This window comes from Pseudonaja textilis, chromosome Z, assembly GCF_049901715.1.
Source record: "Pseudonaja textilis isolate UNSWEBS1 chromosome Z, rPseTex1.2, whole genome shotgun sequence".
Lineage (NCBI taxonomy): Eukaryota > Metazoa > Chordata > Lepidosauria > Squamata > Elapidae > Pseudonaja > Pseudonaja textilis.
In genome coordinates, this window is record NC_142008.1 from 84,866,808 (window position 1) to 84,881,039 (window position 14,232).

The following is a 14,232-nucleotide window of genomic DNA, read 5'->3' on the forward strand; positions in this document are numbered from 1 at the left end:
CGTTCCTCTCTCAGTCACTCTCTCGCTCCTCCACCAGCCCAGGAAGAAACTGCTTCAAAGAAGCCGGCAGGGTGGCTTTTCCTGTCGGCGCAGCTCCTCCGAAGCGCCCGTTCACCCCCACCCCGCTGCCCGCGGTTCAATCCAGTGCTCCGTTCTGCCTGCCTGCCTTTGTTTCTGGTTGTTTCGGAGTAACTTTGGCTGAGAATAATAACTATTCGCCTCTTTTACTCAGCCGAAGCTGCTCCGAAACCACCAGAAATGAAGGCAGGCAGGCAGGCAGAATGGAGCACTGGACTGAACCGCAGGTGGCGGGGTGGGGGTGAACGGGCGCTTTGGAGGAGCTGCGCTGACAGGAAAAGCCACCCTGCTGGCTTCTTTGAAGCAGTTTCTTCCTGGGCTGGTGGAGGAGCGAGAGAGCGACTGAGAGAGGAACGAGGCAGACACCTGAGGGATAAGGCTGAGGGAGGCAGGGCTGAGAGGCGGGGCTTCTCAGCCATCCTGCAGGGACTTGTCCTGAGCCGCGGAGACAGCCGCGGGCCGCCACCACCCAGCGCTCAGTTTTGAAGGCGCTCCTCAGCCCGGCGCAATTCCTGAATCTGCAGCTGAAACCCTCCATTTTAAATGTCCCAATAGAAGAGAATATCTGTCGCTCAGGGTTGCAATGAGGAGGCATTGGCGCTCTCTGAACTTGGTGGTTTGCTGGCAGACGTTTTATTACCCGACTAGGTAACAACATCAGATGTTATCTAGTCAGGTAATGAAACGACTGCAAGCAAACCACCAAACTCGGACTCCTCCCCCTCCCCCCTCCTTGAAAAAGTGTCCCCCCCCTCGTCCTTGAAAAAGTGTTTCTGTGTGAAACTGGTCCCTGGTACAAAAAAGGTTGGGGACCACTGATTTAGAGAGTCAGAATGAATAGCCTCCTTTGCCTTGAAAGGGCCGTTTGCTGGAAAACTGCTGTTATCCACCTGATCATTCAGGTTGTTGCTCCTGGCGAGGGTGGAACGCCCTCTGGCCCAGAGGAAAATGGGTGTTGGACTCAGGCTGAAAGGAAGATGGTTGGAAGTATAGAGCCTGATGAAAATCTGACCTCTTTCCGGACAACGAAAGAATTTTTCTTTATCCCTGGTTTCCACTAGGTATGGTTCCATAGCGTCCCCAAACAGACTCTTGCCCAAGCACAGGGTGGAAGCAAGCTTCCATTTTTGGTACAAGTCTGTCTGCCAATTGCTTAGCCACCTAGGATGCCATCACTTTTTATGCAAATTTTGCAGAATTTAAGGTGGCGTAAGCTGTAAAGTCTGCTGCCATGAAGAACTTATTTATGTCCTGGTAGAACCTGGTATCACTGGGAGGCAAATGAGCTGTAGCTGGTGCAGCCAATGCACATAAGACCTTGTAAAGAAAGATGCTGCAGTGGAGGCTCAGACCACCCATGCTACTACTTGGTGAGTGCACTTAAGAATCTGTTCTGACCTCTTATCATAGTCTTAAGGACATCTTCCGGTTCTGTCAGAGTTCCAGATGGTGGAGACAGAGGCAACCATGTGGTTGTTGAAAACCTTCAGCAATCCCATGTCTTATGGTCACAGAAACCATACCCTTAATATCTTCAGGCCTGCTACTTCTGATGGATCCACTGGGTGGAGGCCAGCAGCTGTAGGAGTAAAGGTGGCCTCAGCCCTTTGCCTATGGCCACTCTGAGGTAAATTACCCCAAGAATTGGAAACTTCTGAAACCCAAGCTGCCTGTCTAAAACTAGGGCCAGACATACTCAAATCTTGAGGTAAAAAAACTTCAGCTGCTCTCTCTGGTGACCATGCCTGAAGATGACTGGTGGAGCCTAATTCTGCCTCTTCAGCTTGGATACAGCCTGAGGGCCGGCCTGCAGATCACCAGACTGAGGAGACAGAACAACGGGCCTCTTCAAGGCCCAGATGATCAGACTGGGCCTGTGTGGTTTCCATTTTAGTGAGGGCTAACACTGGAAGCGCTAAGATATGCCTCATTAATATGCTGCCCTAAATTTGAGGCCGGGGAGTTGGATGCAGCTGAGAGGCCTGAGCAAGCCTCGTTCTCGTTTTTTTTTTTAAACTCCAAATAAACAAATTTTAAAAAAATTAATTAAAACATTCTATATGTATTTCTATCAAACGTTTTGGCCATTTATGAATTAAGATTGTGAGATAACCATTCTTTAGATTTTAAAAATCCCTTCCATATTCATATTTCCTGTCTCTAAGTCAGATATCTACAGCCTTCTTTATTCCACAAATCCATGAAAACTCAAATATATAATACATAGATACATACATATGCAAATATACAGTACATTCAAAGGTGAAAAAATGACTCATGATATTTTAATGTAAGAAGCTCCCAAAATAAGAATAACAAAAAAAAGACTAAAACCAAAATTAGAAAAATATAATCCCCCTCCCTTTCAAATCAAACAAGACCCCATTAGGACTGGAAGAATGTGCTACAAACTGGGCTAAGCTGATTTTTAAAAAATCAATACAATTCTTTTTCTATTCTCCCATAAGTGAATTTCTCAGCTATGCCTGGATTATAAAACAAATTTGCACCTTTTTGCAGGATTAAATAAAAAACAAATACAGAAAAGAGGGGTTTAGCCTTTTTTGCTTTGCTCTTCAGCAAGCTTCCCCCCACCCCCATAAAAGTTTCTGAACTATCTGTGGAGGAAAATCTGAAAAAATCATTAACTTATCTGGATTTTATCAAGCCTAAGCCGTAAGATAAACATTCAAGATAGCAAAAGAATAGAAACCTCATGATAGTGAGACTGTCTCACATTGAACTAGTTGTTCAATGTGTAACTTTTCTTAAAATTAAAAGGAATTTTATTTGACTTCCTCTTGGCTTACTTGAAGGAAAATTTGAGGGAAGAAACTGGCTTATATAAAAGAAAGTCATTGTTCTTTAGGATGTATATGCCTGTATGTATGTATGTTGACAACTCTCCTGCCTCCTAGACTAAAATTTCTAAAAGAATCCTATTCAAAAACTGACAATTGTTCTGAAAACCTTGACTATGAATCAACGTGGGGTTCCTTCCCTGAAATCTGGAAAGGGAAACTTTTCTCTCAGACTAATTAACATGAGATGGAGTAATTTAAGGAATCTGCCCTGGCTACATTCTCCAAAGATGAACAGAGAAACTTTTATAAAGACCAAGCAAGGAGAATAGGTCCTTACACAGTATCTTTCCAATGACCTAGCATTGTAAGAACCACTTCAACACTGCTCAGCTTTTTCTAAAAAGAGCTGTTTGTCAAAAGGTGCAACATGCTCAAACTCATCCAGAATAATATTCTAACCATAGGTAGTCATTGAGTTATGCTGGCAATTGGTATCGATACTCCTGTCATTCAGCAATGTGGTCATAAAGCATGATGTCACATGACCATATTACTTAATTATGAAAGTTCAGGCAGTCAAAAAGTTGACAGAAACCCCAAGATATGCAGGTTATTAAGTAAGAAGCTCTAGAAGTATCATGGAAGAAATGAAGGGGTGCTGCAGGGAAGCCTGGACAGGCCACACATGAGTTAGAAGGCGGGGTGCTGTGGTGTGGCATAAGCACAGAGAGGCCAAGGAAAGAAGAATATGAGTCGGTTCATGTGCAGATAGGTGAGAGAGATTTACCAACTTGTGACTTTTACGGTCATCTTTCCCATTGGCTTTGCTTTTGGGAAGCTAGCAGGCAAGGTTGTATAAGGTTGCCATAGGCCACTGTAACTGTCATAAGTGCAACCTGGATGCCAAGCACTCAAATCGTAATCACATAACTGTGGAGGCACTTCAACAACTGGAATTTCAAGGACCAATCTTAAGTTTCACTCATTTATCTTTGCCACATTTTTGATGGTCTCTGAGTAAGTGGTCAGTAAACAAGGATTGCCTGTACTAAATTGCTAGAGGGTTGCCCTTCCTAGAAAAATAATTAGCAACAAGGGAAGTTTTCAATGGCCAAATGAATGAGTAATCTACAACAACAAATTGTTTAAGTCCATTATTTGATCATATTAAGGATTTTACTGTGTTTCTGTTTAATCTGTATCCCATTTTTAACAAGAATTACTAAAAATAATTTACATTAGTTTCTGTCTGGTCTATCAAAACAGAATTCTTTGCTAAACCAAGATCTGAGAAAAAGACAAATCCTGAAAAGTTCTTCCTACTTGGATCTTATACAAGAAAGTCTAATTATCTTCTATTCAGAGTTATATATCCAGAATATTTCTTAATTTGATTTAACTTGACTTGCTAACTTCAATCTCTGCATATTTACAAGTTATAGCAGAGGTAAGAATATCTCTGTGCTGGAATCACCAGCTAAAGAATATTCTACAGTAAAGAGGAGTGGGGGATGAAGAGATATACTTAAGGTAAACCAAACTTGATTGCAGGAAATACAACTTCAGCAACAGAGTGGTCAATGTCTGGAATACTCTACCTGACTCTGTCGTTTCTTCCCCAAACCCCAAAAACTTTAACCTTAGATTGTCTACTATTGACCTCACCCCTTTCCTAAGAGGTCTGTAGGGGCATGCATAAGTGCACCAACGTGCCTACCATCCCTGTCCTATTGTTATTTTTTTCTAGATTACTACTACTACTTTTTTTCTAGATTACTACTACTACTACTTCTATGTCAAGGGCTCCTTTCATGTCCCTGTCAAATTGCCCATCAAAATATCTATCTACTCCCGGTCCACCTGCTTTCAAACTGCTGGATCAGTAGGAGCTGGAATGTGTTATGGGAGCACATCCCACCCCATCTGGTGGCAACTAACTAGGTCTAAAACATGAGCCTGCTAATCATCAGCCCAGCATACTAACCACATGAACCACCTAACCATTGCCAGACTACTGAAGCCCTTATCTACTGGTTCACATGGGAATGCAGTCAATCTGGCAATTCTTGAAAATTCATGGACTTGTTCTGGTTGCTTTTGCCTGGCAAGTTCTAGTTAATCACCAATATGTATGATTTTCAAATATCTAATAGAAGATGAGATTTGAATTATAGCATGCAGTATTTTGTTTTCCAGAAATAGAATACAGTGAAATACTTATCATTCTACACAGTTTTAAGCTCACCTGATTGTCTTCCTGTCCTTCCATATTATACTGATTCCCTGCCTGTAGCTCAGTGACTTTTTCTCCCAGGAGGAAGCCCAGGCGAGTCATGAGTGTGTTTGCTGCCTCATCTACAGAGGGAGGAGGTCCCAGTTCCTGTTCAGTTTCACCTGCATGGAACAAGAAAAAGGATTTTAATTATATCCTAGATTTTATATATTTTCATATATAAAAAAATATAATCTTGCACTTGTAGCACTGAAAATATTCTGTACACTATTATAAGAGGCTAGGGGATATGCTTTTTAAAATGAAAAAGTGCTGTTGGGTTTTTATATTTCAGGTTGGCCCAATTCATGGATCTGAAATAATTGCATTGATAAATTAAAAAGAATTGGGGATCATAAGGAATAATGATTGTGCTATCTGTTGTTCAGAACGTAGTAGTACAGCAGTAGCAGTGCAGCTGATGATTGTCAATGAGGCCTGGAGATAGTACAGGTACTCAACAATGTGAGTTTCAGAGTTGCAGCAGTGACATTTGGCAGTGGTGGATTTATTGAGTTTCAAAAAAAGTTGGCAGGGCAGCATGCAGGTAGCATGAAGCCTATGGGCCATACATTTCACAAGCTTACCTACACTATAATCAAAATTTTATCAGAATATAATTACCCAACAGTGGGTTTTTATTAGTGTTTTCAGCCATGTAATTTTAAATTTGGAAAATATTTATATAAATTCTGAGACAAAAAAATCCTACATAACAATCAGTTTTAGATAACATATAAGATGTAAATATTATTTGGTATTTTTTCTGCTCTATATCAGGACCACTTATAAAAATAAAAACTTGCAATTTACAGTCTTAGCATAAGAATTTCATGCAAGGAATAAAATACAAATTTAGATATATCCTTGTCCCACTTATTCTGAAAAAGAATTCTAAACTAGATGGGCAAAACAACAGAAAGCAGCCTCAAAAGATATTTATATTACATTTGTATCATGAAATGGAACAGCTCAGAACTTTTGTTTCATGTCAAGTAGTCTTTGTGATCTTAATAGAAATGCAGTCTCTCTTTTTTGTCTTCCAGGAAAGTTTTGTTCAGTGCTGTATTATTTTTAGACAAACAAATGAACGCTCATAGAAAAAACAGCAGATAGTTTCCTGAAGTACATTTAAATCAGCAGCCATAATGTATTTGCTAACACTACTTTCTAAAAAAGATGGCACTGAGCAAGATGGTTTGCTTATGGAATGGCCCTTTCACTTGTTTAATGTGCATATATTACTATACATTTATATGTATTTGATTAAACTGTTCATAGAATATTCCATTTTTAAATAAAACATTCCAAGTGGGAAACAGTATGTGTAAGTAATCACATTTTCCACAAACCAAGACTTAGGTGAGTATGAAACTTTTGCACAATATTCTTAATTTCACATGATACAGGGAGGGAGGGGGGAGGGAGGAGAGAGGGAGGAAAGGAGGGAGAGGGAGACAGGAAGAGGGACAGGGAAAGAGTGGGTGCAAGCCATTAAAATATAACATGACAGCAAACCGCACTCCCTTCTATCAATGATGAGGTTACAATGAAACACCTGCAAGAAAACGATGAAGCTGAGACAGTACCAAGGACCACTCACCCAACTTGGAACTTGCAATTTGCTGGGATTTCATCTTACTTAGGAAAATTAGAGAATCATTTTGATATACGCAAAATAAATGGAGTTGCTCCAGAAGATCACTGTGAGAACTTTCAGATTGGCCTGGGAGACTTAAACCAATACTAGCTTGTTGGCAAATTTCCATAATTTAATTATTTCTATAAACTGAATTGAAGTAGAATTAACAGTAATAACCTTCCCTTACTAAAGATAACTTTTTCTCCTTAAAGCTGTGATTTCTGTAGATATATATTTTTCATTGACAGATACTAAGGCAAGAGCTCTAAATATTCCAACATGCTTTTTTTTTTTTTTGAGTTTTGGAACACTCATGTTGAACTAATAAGAAATTTGACAGGCCCCCATGCATCTATTATATATCTCTTTTACAAAGCCTTCAAGAACATTTCACTATTAAGATATGGAAAAACATACTAAATTCAAGAATTAGATCTAATTATGAGTTTGATTGTAATTGTATGACTACCAAAAAGATTCAGTTAGTTTCTAAAAGTTGTATCACAAAGAAAGTGATATCTATATTGTTGGGGGGGGGGAGGAAAACTTCAATGAACTTATTACTCATTTGTCTCTAGTTGTCAAAGATAAAAATCTGTCCTTATTCTGGCATATCCTATCAGCCCAGGTAATTGACCCGTCATACACTTGCCAAATCAATGGAAATTTGGGAAGCCCTATTTTGCATTCTTTATGGTCCAAGGCAGAGGATCTTTCCATATCAGATGAGCTCCTCCCCATTGGCCATCCATTTGAGTTAGGAGAATTATTACTGATGTAGTTTCATCACTGGCCAACATTTTGTACAATTTGTACAATGCAGTGCCCAAGTATACCAACCCAAAGAAATTTCTGCTAAAAAGGAGAATGAGACAAGGATGTATTCTAGCTGCCCTTTCTTTAATTCTCTTATTGACAAACTGAATAGTCAATCTCTTCATTCACCAAAATTGGGAAATAGACACATCTCTATTCTTCTATATGCAGCTGATGCTGTGCAGCTTTCTCAAACATAGATTGTCTTACTTCATATACTACCTGAACACTGCCCCCCAAAATCTAGAAACTAATTATTCTAAAACCAAAGTCATAGTTTTTGCTAAGCACCCTAAGACATATTTCTAACAACTAACCATTTAATGGAACAAGTCAAGACATTTAAATATCCATGGATTCTCTTCCAAGCTACTGGGAACTATAAATCTCATACCAGCTAGGTACTTTCAATGCATAAAAAAACAATTTTGCCTTTGCAAACCATTTGTCCACAAGAGCTCAGCATTTACTTTCAGTTATTAAAGTCTTCTCAGCTAAGCTTCTTTTTGAAGCTCAGTTGGGCTCTTCCATCATTCCTTTCTTTGGAAAGAATTGAGACCAAGATTTTGAGAACCATCTTTCAAGCATCTTGTTGCATTTCAAATGCTGTCCCTTGCCATGAAGCTGACTTCCTTAAAATTGAAACTTCTGCCTGGATTTACAGTATATCTTCCTCTATTGGCTTAAGCTCTCCTTCTTTCCAATCAGCTTGGCTCCATTAATTATAGCCAAATGCTTACAATGTTTCTGGAGCCAGGCAATACTGCGAAATTGCAACTTTATGGCTGTTCATGGCCATGAATAGCAACTTTATGGCTATTCATGGGCTATGTAGGTGGACTAGCTGATCTCAAACAGCAAGCAATTGATCTAGAGTTGCAAGAAAACTTTCCAGCTCTAGCCAGAAACATCATCTTGAGTCATTCTGCACATTTCCACCAATAGTGGTGTAACAACCCCAAAATTCAGAAGGGCCTTATCCTTAGCCAGATTCAATGCCCTCCCAACAGCCATTACCAAAGGAAGATACCAAAAAATATCCTTTGAGCAGAAAGTGTTTTCATAGTGGAATAATTGAATTGATGGAACATGTTATTTTTATTGCCCTCTTTACACAGGTGCTTGCCAGGAATTATGATTTTCATTCTCTACTAAGCATCCTATTCAATCAAATTGTTATTATCAAGGAAATTTTATTTCCTTGACCACAGAAAAATATTGTTCTATAATCTGCACAGTACACTGTATATTAACTCTAATCCTTTTTAGATAGAATAACTATATTTTTCCTTTTATCTTAACTGTCCTTGATTCTTACGTTTTATTTGATGGTCTATGACCAAATAAAGATTTGATTGTTTGATTGAATGTTTGAACTGGATAAAACGTGATATTAGATTTAATTGCTTGAAAGTGACTTGTTCATTGGGATACTGTTGATATTCATGATTTGATCTGTATTTTAAAAACTTATAAACTAATCACTATCATTCTACATCAGTAGAAGTTGCCAATAGAAGAGAATACTGTAGCAGCAAAAATAAAAGAATAGCAGAATCTTTCAGAAAACAGCTGAAAATAGATCAGTTCTTTTAAAAAGCCTTTTCCTTCTGCATTGTATTCACACAGCCTACATGAGGTTTCCAAGCAACTAGTCAAAGTTCAGAGCTGCAGCTAAATAAAGCTTTAATGAGATTCTTACATCTGCAGTAGCCTGAACCTGTTCAAGATACTAAAGAACCTAATTGATAAACAACAGATTTAGAGCAAGTTGCAATAACTCAGGGAATAAAAGTATTTTATTTCTAATAATGTTATTTATGTAGATTAAATTAACAGCTAAACATACTTTTCAAACTATAAATAATTTAAAATGAAAAAAAAATGGGGAAATGACATCATGCTATGGAAAGCACCAATCATTTACAATTTGCTTTGATGGGATATTGAAGAAACAAGGGAAAACAAAAACACACCCCATTATATTTTCATTTGTTATTTGTTTATGATCCAACTTTATTATTTTGACAAATAACTCAAGATGACAAACATATCCAACATATCCTTCTCCTTTCCCCACCACAATAACAACCCTGTGAAGTGAGGTTGGACTAAGAGAGAGAGGCTGGCCCAAAATCACCCAGCTGCGTTTTATCCTTAAGGTGGGATTAAAAATCACAATCTCCTGGTTTCTAGCCTGGAACTTTAATCACTAGATCAAATTAGATATATAGTTATGTTACTTACATGTATCTTCATATATTTCTGTATGAATCTCTGTAATTGCACAAATTATACACTTCAGCTTTGACAACTATTAAGAAACATTTAATACCATGAGGAAGTCTGACAGTGAGAAGGAACAGCAGAATCAACAGCCACCTGTTAAAATAGACATTGACATAGAAGCAAGGAAAGCTTCTACTAAAAAAACAACAAACAAAATCTGAGCTGGAATGTCAAAAGCACAAATATATCAGATGGAAGACCAGAATTCCACTTAAATGAAAATAAAACATGAAAACTAAAAAAACCAAAAATAAGCTAAATAATCAATACAAAAATTATACTGTTTAAAAAATAAAACAAACTTTAGGAATATTCAAACAAACTAAATAATATTGGTCAATTAATAGCAATGGTACATAAAATAGATCTGAAAGGTTCAAATATTTAAAAGGATATAAAACTGACAAAGAAAAATACATTGACTGTATTTTCAACCACTTCATCATAAAGTCCTAAGTGTAAGGAATTTTCCTAAACTTTCCTTCAAAAATAATCGTTAAAAATGTTGCAGTATATTAGGGTAAATGCTCTCCAAAATTTACTATTGCAATACCGGATCATGGCTTATAACAGGGTGTGAAATTGGTGGCCCGTAGGCTGGACATGTCGCACAGAGGCCACACCAACCCAGCTTCGCGAATGAGGAAATGTCACAAAATGTCACATGAGGGCAATGTGATATGGCAAGTTTGACACCCGTGGCTTATAAGGTGGCTTATAAAGTGATCTGATCTAGTCAGAATAAAAATAACATATCAATGATAAGATACAGCCCTGCTCAACTCTTTTATGCAATAATTAACTTCAAAGAGCACCAACAACCCCCACAACTTCTGTACAGATAGGAATTACTGTATATTGCATTGAATTTTTAATCTTCAATTTTCATAAAGTCTATTTATTAACAAGACCATGAATCCATCTACAGAATTTTAAAATTTGTACCACTGCCAACATCTAGCAAAAAATTAAATGCAAATCTAAATTCAATAAAGGAAGCATATACTGCAGATCCAGTTTCAATTAGATGATGATCTATAATCAAACATCCAGCTTTAAAGCCTAACTGGCTCTTTATGTTTTGAATTATCCCAAATTTACTATAAAGATGTTATACATAATATTTCCAAAAAGTACTTAGTGGTCTATAATGAACAGGTAAATCTCAATTGACTTTTTTTGACAAATGACACTATAATGACTCAGCTCCACTTTCTTCAAACCTGTGCAGAACAATCTATGTAGGTAAAGACAGATGCTAACATTGATTATTCTAGATGATTACTCACAATTGCAGTAGTGATAAAATTTTTACCCATCTTAAATTGTTTCACCAGCTCTGCTATTTCTAAATCTGCAATAGGTACCCAGCCTGGGAACAGACTGTCATCAAAGCTCCACAACAAACTTTTATCTCTTCAACCTACATAGTATCCTGAAGTGATCTCCCACACTTTTTCACTGGTGTAAAAAAAAAAAACAACCCAAAGGTGGTCTGGAAAATGGATGAAAATGATTCATAGCTGCATACATCCTTGACTTACAACCATTTGTTTAGTGACTGTTCAGTTACTGCCCTGAAAAAAAGTAATTTATGACCATTTGTATGCCTGACAACTGGCATGTATTTATGATAATTTTTTGTGATTTTCTGACAAGGAAAGTCAATGGGGAAATCAGATTCATCTAACAACTGTGTTACTAATGTAACAACTGCAGTGATTCACTTAATAACTGTGGCAAGAAATGTAGTAAAATGGGACAAAACAGACTTATCTGTCTTGCTTAGGAATGGGAAATTTGTACTCAACTGTGGTCCTAAGTTGAGGACTATCTGTATTTCTATATGGCAAACAAATATGAACTTTCAGTAATTGGTGTGTCCTCTATAGGTAGCAACATGTATAGCTAAATGTTTCTGATTACTGTTAATCACTCCTGCACATCAGCTTAGAGGAATTTAACACAATGCAATACTTTCAGCTCCGGGATGTTGGTGGACTTCTTCATATGAATTGCCCATTTCAGGTCCTTCCAAACATTTTTATAGGATTACAATTACAATTCAGTTTATTACCGTCATAGACCAGAACAAATAAAAACACTCAGTAAATATACAATTAAAAATTCTAGTATAAAATAATAAATAACAACTAAAATCAATGATAAAATCCAGTCTGTCAATTATACATGGCTTAACTATACTAAAATTACAATCCATAAATTGTGTGGCCCATTGCCAGTTTAATACTAAAAGGGAAAGGAATAAGCAGTGCAATGGGTTTGCCACATTTGTTGTATAAAATAGCTGTGGTGGATTAGACACATGTTACTAACCAGTGCTGCTGCGCACAATCTAGCCACCTGCGCTATAGTTACGGACTGTTCATCCTTAAGCACCACTGTAGATAAGCAGTGTCGGAATGGCTAGGATACCTAGTAATTATTGGAATAATTTTTTTCTGAATTTCTCTATAAAGGAACATCGAAGGAGTATGTGACCAATGGTCTCCATCGCTTCTGAGTCACAGGAACAGAGTCTTTCAGTCAATAGTATCTTTCTATATTTGCTGATGGAAGAGCATGGCACCGAAAATGCTCTCCAATGGTTTGCTGATTCCAACTGGCTAAAATAGCTGACAGGAGTGACAACATATCTAATGGCGTCTGGAGCCAGATACAGAGGAGCTTTCCCTACAGAGGAGCTTTCCATTTGCCTTTTGATGTCCTCTACCCTTTGTCACAAGGTTTGTTTTGCTTGATCGTAGTCCAACTTGAGTATTGGGGCTGGGGAGAAGTGTAGTTTGGCAAATGTGGACTCGACAGCCTTGATCCATGATGAGGAGAATTCGTTTTGGAGGATTAATGGAGAAAGACCTTGCGGAAATAAGTTAAGCTTTAGTTACAGATTTAAAGCGCTATACAGATTCTTGCTTCGACTTTTGTCAATCCTGTCTCCGGGCGCAGAAGTGCATTTGAGACACAACGTGGCATCTGAAGAATTGATCTAATGAATTTGGATTGAACTTTTTCCAATGGTGCAAAACATGAAGCTGAGGGTCTGAGTAAGGTCCCATAAAGAAACTGCTAGCAACTTGGCCAGAAAAAGCTTAATTGCGGTAGGGACATAATATCCTCCCTTTGTGTGGAAAAATTTAAAGATGGCGCTCGCTGATCTTTGGCCCAAGACAGCTGCATATTCACCATGTGCTTTTCTTGAACCAGTGACTTGGATGACCATCCCTATGTATTTGAAGTGGTTATTTGCTCTATATTATGGCCATTTTGATACCATGAATAGAATTTTGACCTTTTTGCAAAGGCCATAACCTTTGTTTTCTCATCATTCATGTCCATTTATTGTAATTACAATACTGAACAAGGGCTTGCAAGGCTCTTTTAAGACCTACTGGTATCCTGGAGACGATAACAGCGCCATCTGCATGGACCAGCAGGGCGATGCTTCAATCACCTATTTTAGGAGGTGGTAATTTGGTTTATTTAACTATTTTACCATGTCGTTTATATATGAAATGCAAGGGGGCCAAATTGAACCCCTGTTTAACCCCTTTTTTTAGTTTGGCTGACTTCGAGAGGAACCCTTGCATATTGCACCTCACCTTGAGGGGTGTTTTAGTATGTAGGGCACATAACAGATGAAGATACCTGTGGTCAATTGAGGCAGCTTCCAGCTTCTCCCATACCTTAGGTCCTGGTAACCATATCAAAGGCTGCCTTAAGATCTATAAAACTGGCATATAATGATACAAGTCTATTTGACATATATTTTTCAATCAGATGATGAAGAACTAAGCACTAATCTATAGTGACTCTCACCTTTCTAAACCCAGCTTGTTCTTCAATATTCTATAGGATTAAAATTAGTCATTCCAAAACAATAATAAAAGATAAATGTACATATGTATATACCTACATATTAAATACATAAATAAGTTAATACAAGCTAAAATAGAGAGGATGGGAGAGAGGGAGGGAAATGGGATCTGTGTTTCGTCAATCAACCACCTCAACTATGATGCTCTCCTATTGAAATTCACAATTGTATCAATGCTGACAAATTGTTGTGATACATCACATTTCACAGATTGAGTAACGTTCTTATGCTGGAATGCAACGTTTGCCTTTCACCAAACATAATGCTTTCATTCAAATCCCAGAGTTCTATTTTGGTGTTGACAATCCAGAGAATATTCTTCCAATTATTTTCTGGCTTATTCATTGTGCCTTTCAAATCCATAATATTAATTGGTTAGAGCTTCAAGTGGTCCACCTGGCTCTGAGACAATTAGAGGATGTGGTCTCAGGTAAGG

At 37.9% G+C, this 14,232-nt stretch overlaps 1 protein-coding gene across 6 annotated transcripts in view; it reads right to left on the reverse strand.

Moving 5' to 3' along the window:
- The window catches only part of TANC2 (tetratricopeptide repeat, ankyrin repeat and coiled-coil containing 2), a 343,732-nt gene that overhangs the window by 125,126 nt on the left and 204,374 nt on the right, over positions 1 to 14,232 (reverse strand). For all 6 annotated transcript variants that reach the window (XM_087917322.1, XM_087917326.1, XM_087917324.1 and 3 more), the window contains one exon: positions 5,128 to 5,276. In XM_087917322.1, the coding sequence (XP_087773448.1) occupies positions 5,128 to 5,276 (149 nt within the window). The remainder of the gene's footprint in view (positions 1 to 5,127; positions 5,277 to 14,232) is intronic.